The following is a 19,678-nucleotide window of genomic DNA, read 5'->3' as shown; positions in this document are numbered from 1 at the left end:
ATTAGTGGAAGAGACAGGAGATGTTTTTAAAAGCCACGTTTTCAAGTCTCTGATGGGCTTCTCATAGTACATGCTTGTTTTGAGAGAAGTTACATTTGAAAGATTGGATCCAAAGAATCTAATTTTGGACCCACCTTCTAATATGTTAAAAAGATACAGAATTCTAGAAAGTAGCTTTCATGATGAGTGAATTAGTGCAATGTAAAAGGCTAGCAAAGATGTAGGTTGGAAGGACACTTAGTTGTAGCTACCAAACCAGCTTCAGCTTTTTTCCCCTCTAGGATGAGTGAACAATAATGTAGAATGCTTTCAGATATTTCTGTTAACAGTACTGTTTCAGAAAAGTTAATGCACCAATAATACACATCTTAATTTTTATTTTTGGCATATTAGATTGTTTTTGGAATCTTGACTATTCCTGTTTTCTTTAAGCAGTGGATGACAACAGTGAAAGCACAAAGCATACTGCTGAGAATGTGATTTCTCCAGAGATGAATTACAGAGCTGGGTCCTCTTTTGAGCTTTCTCCATCTGACAGCTCTGATGGCACATATATGTGGGATGAAGAAGGGTTGGAACCTATTGGAAGTGTTCATCCATGTGGAAGTTATGAATCTTCAGAAATGAACAGCATAGTATGTATTTATATACATAAGTTGCATAATTATAGTGTTTTGAGTTTATTGCTTATTAAGTATATTTTAAAAACAGAATTAACTTATTTTTTCCTTGATAATGGTTTCCTCTTTCCTCTGTAGTTGATTGATAGCTTTTAGAAACTTCTTGTTTAGGAATTAGGAACTCCTGTTTCTGGACAGGTGACCTTGATTAGGCTGTTTACACACACCTTTTTTTTTTTTTTCCTCCTTCTCAAGTTAGGATAGAACAGATCCTTCCTTAGGCAATCTCACAGTAGTGCTCATAAAGAATAAAGTAATTAATTTCTGCAAATGATAGGTTAAGTATCTCATACCAATCTCTAAACCTAGGAGTGAAAAAGCAAGAAAATAGCTATCGCCTATCTGACTTGATCCATTGTCTTGTTTCTATACTGTATACCTATAGTACCCTTTTGAACTGAAGTTTATTTTGATTTCTCAGTTTGTTCAAGCACAGAATCTTTAAGGTAGATGCCAGACAGTAGCTCACTGTAGCAGGACTCTTATGTCTCAAATGCAATACACAAGGTGCATAACAACCTTTTTCTTGTTGCTAAACTTAAAACTGATGTGCAAGAAACATCATTCAATCTAAAGAATGGGTGGAGAGTTGTTGCAATGCTGTGAGCCTCCAGCTGAGGTCAGGGAGCCAACATTGGGATTTCTGTGGGCTTGAGGAAGATGTTGTCTGTCCTCCATCCCCTTTCACTGTTCATATTCATTTATCTGAACAGTCCTTTGAATTAAGCAACTCAGATCTTATTAACATGATACTGACAATCAGAACTTCTAACAAAAAGAATTTGGTATAATCAATGTGTCATGCTTCGTGTGTTTAAGGCATGTTAGATACTGTGTCACCACTGCCAATTTAGTAATGTAGATACCAGTTTTGGACTTTGATAGGGTTTGTGGCACCTACTCAGACTTTGATTTGTAATTTTATTAGGGTTGTCTGCTCTAGCCCGAGAGCAGAACAGCAGAGGTTTCTCCTGAAAATTTAGCATAGCTATGTAATTATATTTTTATGTGTAACTACATATGAATTCCTGATATATTTTCAGCTGCTTGTGGTAATGTTTGCTCTTTGTCTTAAATTATGATGTTGGGATGTAGTGCTTAAAAGAGTTTAGAAATGGTTATTAGCTTTTCGTGGTAATTGTGGCCAGCTTGGAAAAGCGGTTTGAGACTTTTTCCAGTATAAGCTTTGTAGTTTTATTGATGTTTATAGGGGACAAAAAAGTTTAATGTAGGCCACTGCAAAAACACTCTTTTCCCTAGACACATGCATGCACATGCCAAGAAAAAAAGGAAGTTCTTGAACTTTGTCCTTCATAAATTTTAAGATTAGATATTTTTGATACATACAGTGTAATTTATCAAACAAACAAAAGACACTACTTTCCCATGCTTTTGGACTATCTGTCTAGGTTTTTGATACATGTGACCTCTATGCATTAATTTGTGTATCTGTATGAATTGATTGTCAATCAATGTTTGATTGACAGAAGCTGTTGTAAGCCTTGTGGAGCAGAGGTACATTAGAAGCTTTCGATATCTTTGTTCACTACTTTGGTTTATTTCTTCCTTTATTGAAAGTAAATAGCTTTTAGAGAGGACTTCAAAATAGCAGAATGAACTTCCTAGGTTTTGAGGAAGTGGAGAAAGGAGGAGGTTATAAGTAAGACTTACTTTTGAATCCAGGAAGGTGTGTGTTTTCTACCCATTTTGATTTTTATCATGTTAGTGCTGTTCCAGAATTACAGTGCTTACTGTACTGTGAATTTTTATCTTAAATGAGAGCAACATCAGTAATACATCTTTTATTTTTACAAGGCAGAAATGTATTTTCAGTCAGCTTGGTTTTTGAGGGGAAATTGTAGCTCTGAAATGTTTGTTGAATTGCCTTTTAGTGGTGTTATTTTGTTTGTGTTTTTTCCCTGTGCTTGTTTTTGGTAGAAAGCATGATATATTTTATTTCTTTAGCCTAAAGATTAAACACTGATCGTTTTTAATCTGAAGATGCAGAAGAATTTCTGATACAGTTTTTCATGATTTCTGAAGAATTATGTTCTTGGGTAGGTTAATGTAAGCTTTTGTTCCATGTTTTTCCTTTTCTCTGCAGGCAATGAGTATAAAGACAGGTTAAAAAAATAGAACTGAAGGCGTTGAGAATAATTGTTGTGATTAGTCAGCACATCAGATGTTTTGATTGCTGGGAGGTATGTGATCAAATTATGCGGTTTCTATCCTCTAGTGCGGTGAGGGTAAAAGCAGTTAATATTTGTGTGTCAAAGTTGAATTGATAAGAGTCAGATTTAAGAATTTTGAGTGCTTGAGCTAATGCCAGCCTGACTGCCCCTTGGAATTAATATTTCCAGGGAGATCTCTAAAGCATATAGTTGGTGCTGGGGTGAATAGAAGCAACTTAGCTGAATAACAATTCAGGTAGTTAGATGGTGAGTAACTGGTAGTGTTTAGTGCAAAATTCACCTTTTTTTTTTATTATTATTTCCATCCTGCTGTTGTATTGTTAGTCTTTTAAGCTGTATCATCCTTAGTATCAACAAATATTAAATTCCTAAACTACTTCTATAGATGACAGTACAGCTCTAATTGGGTGATCTTAGATTAGAAGTGTTTTGACCATCTTTGAAAAGGCAACTTTTGCAGAGGGAATTTTAACTAGGCTTCTGGAATGGAAACCAGAATAGGAAGACAATGGAAGGAACTTGCTGGCTACTCAATCTTTTTGTTCCTTTTTTGGGAGAAGAAAAGCAGTTATCTGTGCTAGTCTCAGTAGAGCTTGGTTTTAAGGACATAGGGGAAAAAAATAAAATAAATTTGACATCTTTTAGGACAGCCCTTCTGTTCTTCACTAACTGAGCCAACAGCTATGGAAAAAAGGTGCAATCCAGTGTTGGAGGTTTGAAAGTTACACAAATCTAAATATCCTCCCATAAGATGATGCCATGGGGACTTACAGCTAAGTAGGACATGCATTTTTTTTTGAGACCTTGTCAGCATGAAAATGTTTTTATTCTTTAATTGTGTAATAGAAAATAATTTATTTCACTATCCCTACTTTTGTTTCATTTCCAGTTTTGAAGGCAACAAATCAATTGGTTAACATTCTAAGAATTGAACTCCCTTTGAGTTTTTAAGCATTCATTTCATTGGTATTCCTTATACTCCTTTCAACAATTGGTCTTTGCTGCTAAGCAACAAACCTGGTGCTATTTCTGCTCAATTCTGTGTGAGTAGACTGATGCTTAGAGCAGTTGTGATGGCTCTGTAAATTAGCAACATAGACAATATTTGTGTCTATATATTCTCATTTAATGTTCAGCTGTACTGTTTGCTCATGTTGTGTGTTTCAGCTACCTACTTTAACACCTAGCTGCTTTACTGTTTCATGGCAGAAAGCTGTGAGGTACAACTTGTGCTGTGTTTTATTTGTGTTTTTCTTGTTTGTTTTGGTTTTTATTTTGATTTTTTTTTTTTTTTTTTTTTTTTAATACAGGCTTTCAGCAGTTCTGTTGCTAGCTAGCTTTAGGTCAGGGACCAAGTTAAGGGTTATAATTAAAATGTCTCTTCATTTCACTGCTGCTGAGTGAGTATTTATAAATTAATCTTAGATCACAATTATGTAAAAACAAAAAAGCCTTGCAAGCAAAATTAAGAGTCAGATTACAAAAAGGGGGAAAAAAAACCCACCAGAAAACCAAACAACAAACCTTAATGTGGATCTACACATTTCCTGTGTCTCTAGATTTGAATGGTGCTCATGATTGTAATGTAACTGTCTTCATTAAACAAAAAAACTGTACAATTTACAGAGCTAAGCTGAAACCAAGATTTTTTAAGAGTTCTTAGTTCCTATAGATGAATTCTGTTTCATTGGAGGGGGAGATGGTATTAGTATTTTCCTTGCTTGTGCCTATTCAGTTAGCAGCTGAGAAGGTTAGCATTCGCTCAATAGAAGTCTGGTTGTTACACATCTGAAGGACTGAATGTCTGATTTCTACAATGATCTTTGAAATAGCTGCTTAGGATTGAAGTCATTTTACTTCAGAGTACAGGAAACAAATGGTTTTCTTTTTCCTATTTCTTGGAATGAGAACTTGGACTGTAGTCTAGTATATCAGCCTTGCTACACTTTTGCTTTCATTAGTTTTTGTCTGGAAATACTGTTTAACATGCGTATAAGCAATGTAGTCTAAAACATGCATCCTAACTGGAGTCTCATCACTCCTTTGCTTAACTGATGATGAAGCACTCTTTTGCTGTAGCAAGGTTTGAGCTGTTTTATTTTCTCCTGTCCATTGTATTAAGTAGATGCATGAGAAACATAAGCTTTAATATGTGTTTGTTCAGAGTAAAGCTTTGAATATTTTTGGAAAGTCAAAGTTCTTATTTACATTAAGAATAGGATAGATAATACAGTTGTTGTTGTGTGTATTGTTCTGAGGTATGTGCTTTTTTTAAAGACGCTATGATATTCTAGTGCATAATAGTCTGCAAGAAGTAAAAATTCAAACTGAAAATACTCCACTAGCTTTGGTTTCTTTCTTTCTTTCTTTAAGACTCTAGAGAACAAATTGTTGTGGTGTGGGAGTGTTTTTGTGTTCTTGTGGTTTTTTTTTTTTTTCTTTTAAAGCAATTTCATTTGGGCAAATAGGTTTAGACAGGAAACTTTTATGTGTGTTCTCTATTATCAGGTCATATCAAGACCCTATCTTAGAAAAACAAAAGAGATCGAGTCCTCTGACCCCTTTATACTGTAGGCCTAGTTAAGAATATGAATGTTTGTGCTATGTTAATTTTTACTGAAAGAAATAAAGCCAGTATTTTGGGTATATACAGAGTGAGCATCAATGTAATTATAAAGATATAGGATTATGGAATAATAATTGAAATCTTGCTTGAAGAGACAGATGGGTTTTAGCTGCTTTACTGAGAATTTAATTGCTCTTGGGATGAAATCTGAATCTCACTGGAATGAATCTGTTTTGTCATGTATTGACATGTGGCCAGAATTTTAGCCACAGTGTGAAGTAGTTACATTTTTCTCTTCTTCCTAGGTAATTTTTGAAATCTTCTAAGACTTTTTTTTTTTTTTTTTCTTCCCTTTGTGTTTGAAACTTGGGAAAGGGCAATTCTGAATTAGTTTTTGAGACTGGGCAGAGTGCTTTCTGGTTCGAGAGGCATAGGTACTCACAGTGAAATACGCTGAAATATGCTCTATTTCTTAGAAAGAGAAAATAATCTTGCTAAAATAGCATTGTTTAGTTCAATCACTAATTTCTTGCAGTGGTTTAGTTATGTACAAGTAATTTAGTGTTAATTACCTTAACTTTTTTAATAATTCACTTCTCAAAATGACTTTATGGTAAGCTTTAAATTACCAGTTTGATTTCTCAAATGAGTAATATGTGAATTCAGACTTGTGATGTGTGTATTTCTAGTACGCTCACTTCTGTAGAGTGAAGTGTTCTAGGTATTGTCTTCTACCCATCTTCCTTTCTTTAGTTGTACATTCTATTCAGGACGTTAATGCCAAAGCCATAGTTCTTGTTCTATGAGAAGCTGGGCTTTTTAAATTTTTGGACTGTTTTGTTACAGTTGTACTAAAAATACAAGTGCAAGTAAGCTTAAGATAGTGTAAAAGTATGGAATAAAACAGCTATTCAGATATATAAGGATTGTTTTTAATGTAGTATTTGGAGAGTTTTATGAAGTGTGAATCCCTTAGAGGTTACCATTTGAGATAAGATATCTCTTGCCCAGTGTGGGTTTTTTGATGGAACTATGTAATACTATGATAGAAGTGCTGAAATTATTTTGGAAACAGTACAATGCTAATTCCAAACAAGTAAATATTGAGTCTCCATACTGTGCTAGCAGCACTATATAACAGCCATTGGAAGCATTTTCACCACAAAACCTTTCTGAATTAAAAGCAATGTTTACAGACTTGGACGCAATTTAAGTAGTATACTGAAAATGGAGTTGCATTCTTATGAAGTTTTTTATAATAAGCAGTGGTTGATTTATTGAGGCATTCAGTACAGAATATTCATAAGGTCTTGCGCTTCACTTTCATCCATTTAACAGGGTGTAGTGAAACTAAGTATGTATCTTTTCTTGACACAGAAATTTCTTCTTTGCTATAACTTTCTAAAAAGAGCAGCCTTGAAATGAGCCCTTCAGGTGCAAGCTAATTACAAGAAGCACACATAAAAAGCAGTTTCCATCTAATGAGCTAGTTGAAATTTGATTCTTTTTTTCTGCTTTTCATGCTGCCAAGTGTCTTAAGATTTTAAGACGCTGAAAGTAAATGTAAAAGTTAAACAACAGCTTTGATGTAAAATCTGCATTTTCATATGGAAGCATATATATATATATAAAATTTTATTATTGAAACAAAGACTCTTAAATTTATTTAGATTTTCGTGGTATCTTTACGTAATCCATTACTGAAACCCCTAGATTTCCAACATCTCGGGCTTTTTTCTCCCCATTCTTGTATTTGCTTTTCTGTCTGCAAGTTGATATTAAAATTCTCCATTAGCAAAGATGTTCCAGTCAGGAAAGACTTGCGCTCCATTCAGCTCTTTCTTTTTTTCCCAGTGAAGGAGAATCAACCAAATGTTTTTGTTCCCCGATAGATTGAATGTACTTGCTATTAGTATAGAAAATAGTTCAATGATCTATGAGTAAAGATATCCCAACTACTCATCTGTCACACTTTGTGACCTTGAGTGAGTCTTATGAAGCCGTATTTGTCTATTTTTAGAATGATGGATTAATTAAAAATGAATAGTAATACTTGGTGTTATCATCAGTATGTATTACATTATTGATACATTTGTGGTTCAGCAAAGAATAATAAAGATCTTTCTCAAAGCAGAGGACAGCATTAAAAAAAGACACTTGTATTTTTTTGACAGTCTGTACTCAGATGAACAGTGTTGACTAATTGCATTTCCTCCTTTGTTAAAATACATGTCTTTCGGCTGACAAAAGGTTACGCTAATACAGAGAATTAACTGCATTGTGTTGCTCCTATGATGCTTCCTTAAAGTAGTTTGTGTACTTCAACTGGGCGCTTCCTTAAGAAGGGTCTGAATTTGTTCTGTGCCTAAAACCAAAGGATGGTTGCACCTCAGTGCGATTCTGACTTGAATTCATTGTGACGTTAATAAATACACATCTCTAGTTTTGTTTGTGGTTAGGTATTTTTAAAAAAAAATATTTCTTTGCTAGGGAATTCGGTACAGTGACAGCTAATTACATGACTAGATGCCCAGTACTTTAGTGAGGGAGTGAGGTTGAAAGGAAGGAGAAGGCTTTATTCTTGTAGTATAACAATATTGAATTAGGTATAATGGCTCTAGTCTTAGGGAATCTTGTCATATGTATATTAGAGTAATTTGAATTTTGAACTAGCTGGTCCTTTTTTGGCACTTGAAGATACTGCCTAACAAGCCTGTGAGACCCCAGACATTTTAGTCTTTTTTGCTGCTGCCAAGTTTATCTGGCCAGTGTTGTGACATAACTGGACCACAGAGGAGAAAACTGGGCAACCTCTCCCTATAGGTATGTGAATCGATATTAGAATTCATTAGTATGTCAGAGTAGTGAGACTGCCTGTGAGAATGTAGTACCAGTGTAGGGGGAAGTAATTTCATCTACCTATTACCTAGAAAGTATTCAAACAAACCAATTATAAAGGCACTTCAGAAATCATCTGATGCAGACATGTAGATCTGTATGGGCAATAATTGAAATTCTCAGTGGCATATCTATCTAATCAGGTGTGGACACACTGTAGAAAACAAAAAAAAAATCTGTGAACCTCCTGGGAAGTGACTAAGAGCAAAGCCAGAGGGTGTCAGATACTTTGCAATTTGTATTGTACCTCCTTCTACATTTCCCTCTGTGCCCAGCATACTGGAGACCATTTTTATGGACAGAGCTGTATAGCATATAGCATCACTAATGTGGAATGTCAGTGTGGAGTTCTATATTTTCTGCTTCTGCTCAGAGAATTTTCATTTGTTGCGTTCATCACCAAAGAAATCCTGTTCTGCAGGACAGATTGAATAATTCATTGGTCCTTCACACTCCTTTTCCTGAAAACCTGACTTTTGGGTTTGTAGACCAATATTTTTCTTGGCAAGAGACATCAGAGTAGCCCAGGAATCTTCTGTGAGACTTTAGCTTTTACTGATGCATTCTAGAAAATGACAAACACCATGTCTAAATCACTTTTATATCACTTGTGATATAAAAGGATTTCTTGGAAATACATTGTCTTGGTAAGCTGCCATTTCTGCTTAGGTTGTCTGTGTGAAAGAGCTTTGTCTTACTCTGTTTTCTAAAATTTATAAAGTAGTTGAAACTTCCTGCTCAGAAATAGGGTGATTCTGGGATTGTAATCTAATACAGATGTCAGCCTTGAAAGGTGTTTTTAATTGGCATGCATCTGTGTGCCACTTACCTGAAGCTGGTGTTGCTGGTAACCTCTGTTTAAGTTCATAAGGTCATGTCCAAGTTCTATACTCTTTTGTCACAACATCTTCATGCCATGTTCCAGAATCTGGCAAAAGTGACACTGACTCACTTGAATTGTACTGTTCTAACTTCATAGTTTTCATTAGGCCGATATAATTGCTTTCATTTTTCCAATATTACAAGTATAAAAACCTCTGGCATTTGTTTTTCATATCTTCAGTTTCTAAAAAACGTTGTTATGCCTAAAAATTTATATTTGGAAAACCATTAGACTGCTTGTTTCTAGTTTCAAAGCCTCAGAAGTCAGTGTCACCTTTTTGCATTTAGTCTCCATTATGAACAGATAATATTTGTGAACATACTAAATTAATGGGAGAGTGTCCTTGATTAATATGTCCACAGTTAAACTTTTAGTAGAAAACTGTGCAACTGCTATGTAAAACTCAGTCTGTATTATTACTTGTCTTAATACAGAACTAAGAGTACAAACTTGTTTCAGTATGTTCTGTTAGCAGGGTCTCTCAACCATTCTTTCGGCAGAGTTTGCTGGCAGACGGTTTTCTGCTCGTGGCAGAGAGAGAAAATATCATGAAAGTAGAGACTGATTTCAGAGCTGCTGCCTTCAGAGTGAAAATAGCCACTGCTTTACCCTCCCGCCACTGCTCTAGTCTTCAACTTCAGAGCTTAATTATTACAGCAATGGGAGGTAGTGAGAAACTGAATTACTTAATGAGATGGCGTTTCTGTCTGTCCTGTGTGATGTACATGTCCCTGCTGTCAAATATTATTAAGAGGTTATATGACTATTTTACAGTGCACAAACCTCTTATGATATTGGTTTGAGAGGCATGACATTTTGTGAACAAGCTTTTATGGCAAATTACCTTTTTCCTTTGGGATGGGAAAGCATATATGCCTTTAAGAGCTGCTTGATTCAGAACTGACACAGAAAATCTTCTCATGCTCTTTTGGCTGGCAAAATCAAGTAAGGCAACTTCACTTGTACTCCTGTGTTTCATTTGTGGTAGCTGTTAATGACAGCTTTGAATTTGTATGGTGGAGAGGCAGAGAGAGAGCAGCAGCTGATGTGTTGCTGTGTGAAATATGAGAATAAATACTGGTAGAAATTAGCACTTCTTTTATTTCATAAGCTTGTAAGTGATGTTTCCTGTATGTTGGTAACTGCATATCCAGTGCTACATTTTAATGTGAGTTTATAGCTATTCCTTTTCAATTTTTTTCTTTATTCTACCAAGTAGCATAATTTTTCAATAACAGAAAGACTTCAGAATTACTCTAATATTGCTGAATTGCTGTATTGCATAACTGTATTGCTGAATTTTTAAGTCTCACGCATTGTTTTTGGTACTCCCAGGAAATCTTCAAACCATAGTGAGCAGGTGAACATGTGCCCAAAGAGAACAGTAGTCTTAAAGTTGGAGTATTTTTCAAAGTTATCAGTATAAACAAGAAAAACACTTTTAAAAAAATATGTAAAACAAATTGAGACGTACATCTAACCCATCTAACTGGGTTTCTGAATATTTTACAGATAACTTGATTAAAACTGCCTAGATTGGCACACAGTTTCCTTTTACTTTTCCTCTTTACCTAAAATTGTGTCCTAATAAGTTATAGGAACATTGGTGTTGAATCTTTTTCCGAATTATTTTCTGTTGCGAAGCATCAGAAGTTTAGGGAAGGGGCAGTGTCTTATACATGTTGGGGTCAATTGTTTTTGTAGTACACAGAGCTTTGGTCCCTCTGGATGAATCTCTACACCCAATTTCAGTCTTACTGTCCCCACAGTTGTAAATATGGGATGCACTTTAACTTCTTTTCCAGAACACTTAACATTGCATTCAGGCCATATTGATACCAACTGCAATCTGATATCACCTTGTAACTCTAATTGTCATCTTCCTTGAGACTGGAAATTCAACAAAGTGGCATTTTCCCACGTATGAGGTGGCTCTGAGTAAACAGCATTTCAGTGTTTCTGTATTCTTGGTTCACACTGTTGAAATGTATCAGGATAACATAGTGAGAATATACTTTTGCAATAGTGCAAGTAAGTGACAGGGATGCTTCCTGTGTTGTTAGCAGTTCATTTAGAGATTGTTCAAAGTAGAATTACTCAAAAATAGTTTGGAGGTATTTGAGGATTGTTTTGTTTTTAATTAGAAACAAGTATATTAAGCTGACTGCATAAGAATAGAACACATTAACGCTGCGTAACAAGTCGTATTCAGATTACCCCCAAAATCTAGCTAGGGTATAATTAAAACTTACTACACAGAGGAAACGTAATTGGGCTTCTAGTAGCAGCCCTGCCCATGGTGTTCCTCTGAATTTTGAGGTTATGATTTGGTTCCTTTCTCAACTGGCAGTTATTTGAAGCCTCCCTGTTTTCCTTTAAGCTGAACCTTACACTATTAATACAGGTGTAAGTCAGTGGAGTGAGAATCATTCACAGTTATTTTTGCCAGTTAAGAGTATCTGTAGCAATTACATATTGCTTTATAGTGTAAAATGCTCCATTATTTGTAGGTAAACCGTAAAAGCAATGCTGAACTTCTGATATCGGTAGACTTTTTCTGAAAACAGACTGGAAGCAATGAGTAGAAAGGACTGCTTTTCCTCAGCCTCTGCTACTTCTATGTTCCTATTTATGCTTAGTGCTGACGGCTTTCTATTATTGTTCTCGATAGTAAAATGGAATCTTTCTACTTAAAAGCATCTGCCTATTTTAAAAAAAAATAAATTGGAAAATGTTCCTAAACTTTTCTGGAATTCTGCAGAAAGATGGTAAAAATGCCTTCCCCCCCCCCCCCCCCCCCGTTCAGTTTCTTTTTTGTGGGTTCATTACCGGAGGCTAGATGGCAGTCAAGGAATGATTTTTGTGGCTGTGGGATTTAACTTGCGCTGCCTGTTTGGAAAGTGCTGTTGCTTATGAATTGGTGAAGTCTCAACAGAATAGTTAATATTTCTGGTTTTCTTCTTTCTCTCCCTTCATTGTGCTATTGAATTTCAGATTTCTTACAGCCTGACATCTGATTTTATAATAAAAAAAACCCCATAAAATGAAGCAGCAAGCATAGCTGCTGCTTGAGATATAGTGGGTAATAACTTAACCTAATAATTATTACGTATCTACTTTCAGTAAACCTAGGTAGAACATACAATGCCTCTATAAAAATGTTTTCAAGAATAGTAAATCTTTATTTAAGATTGTTATATCTAATAATTAAACATAAAATGTCTTGGATTTTCAGAACAAAGTTGTTCTTGCATTTGTTGTCGCAGCAACCTTCTGTTACAGAGCATGAATGAAATGGTGAAATACTTGTTTGGATGTTGGGCTTAATTACCTTTAATGTGACTTGCAATGTACAGCATTTAAAATAACTCCCTTCCTATCCTATTTTTGATATCCTGCAGAGTTCCATCCTTTCTCTTCCCTGTGTGGTTTCCTGTGTTCTTATGACTTTGTTTACAGTGGGTTTTTCTCTTCAGCCCTATAGTATGGTATGTGCCTTCCTGTGTCTTTATCTTCTGTGTCTGTTTTCTGCCTTCACTTCAGTTCTGTTCAGTTCTTATTTAACATTGCCTTTTTGGAGACTTGTATTGAATTCCTATTTGTTTCTTTATCTGTGTCTGGGGTGTTGTCAAATGCTGAAAATAGCATTGAAAAAGACCCTGGAAGTCTCCCTCTTCTCTACTGTCAGCCTTGAATCGTATATGGCTTTTGCAGTTATCCTTTAGCTGCCCTCCAGATGACTGATTTACCCGGTCTGTTTAGTGTGTGTTTTTTAAAAGCTACTTCCTTTTTCATTCTTCAGGTACCTGGAATGATACTTTGTTAGTTTTTGTACTATTCTCAAACTCTTAGCTTCCCTTGAGTTTTTTGGACAGATTCTTCCGTAGTTTTCTCCCTTTACTCATGCTTATCTTCTGCTTGTTGAACTTTTTTCTGTGGTCTTTTTTCATCCTTTTTCTTCCTCCTCAATATCTTTTTTTAATGGAAAATCCAAAATCTTTAATTTTTAGCATCTCTCCAGAAGAGATGCAGCATATGCAACTGCATAGAAAACGAGCATGAAAACGTCTGTGGAATTTCAAGCATCTAAAGCTGCTAGTTTTTCTGAGCATAAAGCACATCTAGGTTTTATTTGCGAAAGAATGTTTGAAATAAGAAACAGTACCCTTTTAGTATAGCGTAAGACTTGTAATACACTCTGACACTGTAGAGACATGAATCACTTTCAGATACCAAATAATACAATTTCTTCTCATTTCAAATATTAAAGTACAGAGAATCGTATAAACACAGTATATTTTTGTTCTTCGAGAATTACGCCAACTCACTGCAATGATCCCTACTTTCAGTCAGGTGAATGAACTCTTGTAGATGGTAAAAGGCATTCTGTTTTGAAAATACAACCACATGTTGATTGTAGCATTCAAATGTCACACCAGAAGCATCCAGCTGGGAGATCTTAACAACTGCAGAGACATGACTACTAGTGAGAAAGTAGTAGTACGTTTCATCTGGCATACTCTGATGCCTTAATACTTTTTTCATGTTAGCTGCAGATCGTATCAAAGAGAATCAATATGAATAACTAATATAAAGGTTTAAAATCATGTTCTTTAATGTAAGATTTCTTTGTGGGTATTTCTGCCATACTGGCAGGATTATTAATGGATTTTTTTTAAAAAGAAAACTATTTAGATGCACTGTTGTATATAATGAAAATGTAATCTAAGAACAGCTGTTGTATTATAACTAAAAGAAGTGTAGTATGTATTTTTATGTATGAGGAAAAGAGAACTTTTCATATTTTCTAGTGATGATTTTTGTCAACAAGAATTCAAATTGTGGAGGAATGATTGTAAAGGCTTTAGTTGTCCTTCTCAGTTAGATTTTTGGAGTACTTGCCCTTCTGATGCATCGCAGCTAAATGCTCCAGTTTAGACAAAACAAAAACATATAAGGCAGGTTCAGTTTGAGAGTAGGTATTTTTTGATGTTCTAAGGAGACATACTCAGGTTTCTCTTCACAAAACCAGTTTGAAAGCTGTCTCTTATTTTGTGGTGCTTTTCTGTTGTCCAGAACTAGTGTCCTAAGAATCAATTTCTATTTCATGTTTTTGTAATCTTCACAGTCTTTTTAATACTTTCTCCCAGTAAATCATGGAAGCTAGGTATCTTGTAGCTGGCCTCCTATTCAGCTCCATCTTTGTCGCTTCCTGTAGCAGTAGGACTTTGCTATGCAATTGGGCTGCCGAGATGTGCATCAAGGCTGTATTGTGATGTTTTTCTTAACTTCAGAAATAATAAAGTAGGAGAAGCTTTACTTACTCTGTAATTTTTAAGACAGTTGGACTTGAGGAAGTTTTTGGCAAAAGGTACAACGTCTGTTCAGCTATCTTATCAACGTTTTTGTGAGTAACATGATCTCAAAAGGAGCTTTGCCTTTTTGTTGCTAAGGGATAGGATGGGGAATTTCTGAAACTGAGTTTATTGCAATAAAAAATACAACTAGTGGTACAATGCACTACCATAATCCTGTTCTAAAGGGTACTCTTGTGCATTAGAAGGTTGTGTTGAATTGTCCCTCCGTACAGGGATTGTTCTGTCCTTTTGATGCTGCAAGCGTGAAGACTCCCACTGCTGGGTGAATCAACTGAATAACTGGCTTGAAACTATCAGGTGGTACTTAGAGCCTTAGCCATTGGACTAGAGATTGGGCTTTCTATCCCAGTGTGAACTCCTGCATCTTCTGTTGTTTCAAGAGGCTTTTTTTTTTTTTTGGACTTACTTTATGATTACTCTTTTCTCCTGTGTGGTATTAGGCAAAATCAATATTGCTAAATTTGTAGTAATATATTCATTGCCATAGCATCAGATTCATGTTAAACACAGTATCGTGGCTTCAATGTCACGCTAACGTAGACACCAAATCTTTTATTTAAATAGGTCTCTTCAGTAGTAGAAGAATAATGAAGGTGACATCTGACCAACATGTTTGACTTTTTTTCTTTTTTTTAATGGAATGTCACAAGGACATGTCTGCTTTAAATGATTTAGTGACTTTGACAAGTGCTTTTCTAAGTTTACAGGGAAGTATGTTTTAATACAGAGATGCTAGTTCTTCTAAGACTTGGGGTTTTTTCATGTAAAATTGTGTTTTTAAAATGTTTTTCTCGTAGTAATTATCTAGAAGACCTATAAAAGTAATTCTGGTATTTTGGAGTTTGATAGAATTCTGTTTAGAGGGCTTTTTATTTATGCATTTTTTTAAAAATTTAATTTTAGGATGATTTAAATGTCATTCTTTAAGCCATTGCTGAAATTGCTCTGATATGTTAATTAGTTTTTCAGTAGCTTCTAAGTTTGTTATCTATGCTCAAGTTTGGCCCAAACTGAGATCTGAATTTCAGAGAACTGTCAGAGAAATTTAAAAGTCAAGCTTTCTTCCAGTATGTGTCCATGAGATCTTTTTAACGTAAAAACTGAAGAAAAAATTTTACGTGGACAAATGACTTTGCTTCATCTTTCAGCAGTTTCTGAGAAACTGTTTACGCTCTTGCTGAAAACTGGAAATCAGCTTGAGGTAAACATAGAAAAATTGAGCCTAAAATTTGGCCATAAAGACTAACGACTTTCAAAGTAAGTAAAGCACCTTTAACTAATGGAAGTCATAAAATAACCTTGATTTCATAGTCGTCGTTACTGATACTTGCTATAATATATTTTCATCAAAAGGAATACAGCATGGTACTGTAAGAATTGACTAACTACACATCTGAAGTCTTATTCTAACCTACTGATGATTTGTTTGTACAAAGAGATTAAAGTGTAACTAAATAAATGGAATGTGCTATAATGCACTGTCATTCAACAGTGACCTGTAATTACTGCTGTGTTCTTTGAGTAAACAACTTTGAAAATATATACTGGAAATAGCCTATCATGTTTACCTTTCATAATATCCAACCAGATTTAACAATAAAGTTTTTACTAAATTAGATTAATGTCAGATAAAGCTTCTATAAATGCATGGTCAGTAACCTGGGAAAGTATTATGTGAATACTAACGTTAGAACTAGGCATGACAGAAAGGTACTTATATACTGATGGTGTAGATGACACATGATCTTTTGCTGCCAGATTTTGGGCTTGTAGACGTGCTTTCTGTAGTTTCATTTTTCTTCCCAAAGTGGTGATATCTATCCTTTGATATTTTTGTTGTTTGAAGTTTTTAAGGAGTTGTAATCTTTTGTATTAAATGATCTACGTGCATTGCTCGTATGGTCTTTTTTGAGCAAGAAAGTAAAAAAGATCAAAGAAATTGTGCATATAGGCTTAAAAAAATCCAGATGTAGAGCAAATCAAACTGAAGAAATTTGTATGTGTACTCAATTTAAGTAATCACTATGGAATACTTAAATTGCATGTGAGCTTTTACTTCCATTTTCCACTGACTTCAGAAGTGCATGTTTATTATTGGAAGCAAGACCTAACTAATTATTTTTGTTACTGATTTAGTGAGTTATTTTCCTTTAACAGCCTACTTTCTAAAGGTAGAACAAATGAATGAGGTCTGAGATCTTGAATTGTGGAAACAGGTAAAACATTGCTCCTAATATTTACCAACAGTTCATGACTACCTCAATGCAATTGCTTTTCAAGCAGGATAGTATACCTTGTCATGAAAAGAAGGGTACTGAATTGGTATTTTGAGCTCAGTTCTTTTCTCAAATCTGTGAACACTCTCTGAAATAATTTGTTTGAGGGTTGCTTGTCTGGAATTGCTTTGTATTTCTGCGCTAACCCCAATGCCTGACTTCTTACTTTTTTTTTTTTTTTTTTTTTTTAATTCCAGTGTAATATACATTGTGTCATAAGCTTTCACTGGTCCACATCTTTTATGTTTAATGGGGAGGAAATGTAGACCTCTATCCTTCCCTTAATTTGGGCACACTGTAATTTATTTGTAATTGCATTATATACTTAGCTCAAGATCTGGGAAAGCTGAGAATCGGGCCTCTTGCCTAGGTCTGACTTAAGCTAACTTGAACTTAAGTTGTTGGACTGAAAAATACTGCTCTTCAGTGGGAGAGAGAGCTTATGATGTATGTAGCATGAGGAATTTTTAGAAGCTGAAGTTTCAAAACTAATATTTTGCTACTCTAGTTCATTATGATGGACATGAATTTATATTAAACTATAAATCTGTTTAGCTTCAGCAAAAGTAGCTGCTCTACAGTACCCCAATCTTCAAAGCATTGGTTTTAAGAACTTAATATTATGTCTCTTGAGAAAGAGGTTCTGAACTCTATGCATCCAACAAATTAGGCAAAAAACCCAAGCTGTTCTAGGTGAGCTGTTGGTGTGTGCTTGATTAACCTTTGGTAAGACATAGCACCTGAGGGCAGTCACTACAGAAAGAATTTGCAGAACGTTGCAGTAAACTTGCTAAATGTGGTGTAATTATTTGCCAGCCTTACCCTTGGCTCTTTATTTAGTCTTTTCCCATCTCCTTATGCAATATGAGCGTTCCTTGCTGTTGGAATTCTCAACTTACTCAGTTCTTATACCAGTAGTTATAGATCATCTGTTTCTCACCTTAATGCTTTTCCTGTTCTATTGCAGTAAGAGAACAAAGCACTGCTGCCTGTGTTCAGTTGAAAACCTTTCTGGAGGGAGAGCTTGGGGACAGCATTGTAGTTTGAGTTGGATTTCACAGTCCCAAACTTAATCACTTTCTAGGTTGTACCATCTAGAAAATCTAGTGCTAAATCCGCCTTGTGAAGTTACATGCCCCTTTACATGCCCCCATTGTTCTTTTCAACTATACAAATAAAATAGGATTCTTCTCTTACTGTAACTTTTAATAATTGCTTAAACATGTAATATTCTGTAGGGTTGGAGCTGATGCACTTCTGAAAAATTTTTTATTTCCTGTTCTGTTTGAGCTTGTTGCCCAGAATCACTTCGTGAAGATAATCACTGTTAAGCACACATTATTAACAATGTTACTGCCATGTAGTTAACTTCAGTTCATTATAAAGTAGTAAAAATAACAACGGAAGTCTGTAAACATAGGTTTTATATGTACTAATATGTTGATGAAACCTGCACTTTATCTTATAGCTATTTCAAGATGACGTTGCTGACATCTACTTTTATATTATGTTTCCCAAGTAGATATTATTGGGAAATACTCAAAGTGAATTCATATATGGCCCACCTGTTACAAGGACTTCATATTTACAATTGTTTTTTCTAGCATGGAGTTGCCTCAGTGTGGTGCAGGAATGTATAATTAGGGAAGCATAATGAAATGTGCTGTTGACAGAAAAGTATGTTTGGCATCTCAAATGCTGACCTTCTCTGACATCATTAGACTTCTGAAGTTCTGATACAAAGATAGTAGTGGCTTATCTAGGTCTTTTAGTTAACACTCTGACATACTACAGTTTTATACTGTGCTTTTTTTTTAGTGCTTTTGCACAGCAATGGCAAACGTTTTCAACTTTCTTACATGTTTGTGGCCACTGTTCGTAATTTGTCATGCTTATTAAGGTTCCTGCAGTAGAAGAAAATAGTGCTTGTTTATACTAATTTGGAAGATCAAAGCATGGCATAGAAACAATTTATCAACTAACGAACCAAAGCTGCCTCTCAAACACACCTACGTTTTGCAGAATTGTTTAAAGAATACATGTTTGTTAAAAATCTTCTAGTTCCTGGAAAAATGTAAATTAATGGAAACAAATTGAAGTAAATATATACAGGCAGCTTGTTCTCCCAAATGTTAAATCCACATTTCCTTTAAATGGCTTCCATTTCTCTGTGAAGCTTTTCCACAGTTGTTTTTATTATTATTATTATTATTATTATTATTATTATTATTATTATTATTATTCACAATGCCCTGATATATAGGTTTTTCTATTTTTTTTTTCCTGTAAATACTTAGAATACTGTATGTAAACAAAATCATTCAGGTAGGACTTTGAAATTTAACAAAAACAGGTGGTTTTGTCTCAAGCATTCCATCTTTCCTTTATATTGCTCATGTTTTATGAAGTGCGTATGAACTATTTTCACCTCATACTCTCCCTCCTAACTCAATAAATAACTTCCCCTGCAGAAATGTAGAATGTTTAATGTTCTGTGTCACACACACAAAAAAAAAATCTTAGCTCTTTCCACAATTTGTAATAAAATCCCGTAGTCCTTTGTGAACACTGTAGGAAGACTGCTGAAGAACAGTTGGTGCAACAGTTTGGACAAATGCCTATTAGTGTTTTTCCTTTTCACCTATACATGTCTGACAAAGCGAATCTAGTAAATGGCAGCCAGCAAAGGGATAGCTTTCCAAGTAAATATTGTTTTGCGGTGTATTGATAGTCTGTATGCAAGTATTCAGTTAAGTATTTAATGATCACTTTATTATCCAGTCAGAATTAATTAGTAAACCACTT

General features: G+C 34.9%; 1 protein-coding gene across 8 annotated transcripts in view; it reads left to right on the top strand.

Moving 5' to 3' along the window:
• CCSER2 (coiled-coil serine rich protein 2) overlaps positions 1-19,678 on the top strand; it is a 76,620-nt gene that overhangs the window by 16,918 nt on the left and 40,024 nt on the right. For 5 of the 8 annotated variants that reach the window (XM_075505266.1, XM_075505265.1, XM_075505264.1 and 2 more), the window contains one exon: positions 433-635. In XM_075505266.1, coding sequence (XP_075361381.1) covers positions 433-635 — 203 coding nt within the window. The remainder of the gene's footprint in view (positions 1-432; positions 636-19,678) is intronic. The other 3 variants (XM_075505267.1, XM_075505272.1, XM_075505270.1) reach the window with 1 other exon arrangement.

The sequence above is a fragment of the Mycteria americana genome, chromosome 6 (assembly GCF_035582795.1).
Source record: "Mycteria americana isolate JAX WOST 10 ecotype Jacksonville Zoo and Gardens chromosome 6, USCA_MyAme_1.0, whole genome shotgun sequence".
NCBI classification, from domain to species: Eukaryota; Metazoa; Chordata; class Aves; order Ciconiiformes; family Ciconiidae; genus Mycteria; species Mycteria americana.
This window is presented reverse-complemented; position numbering and strand designations above follow the sequence as displayed.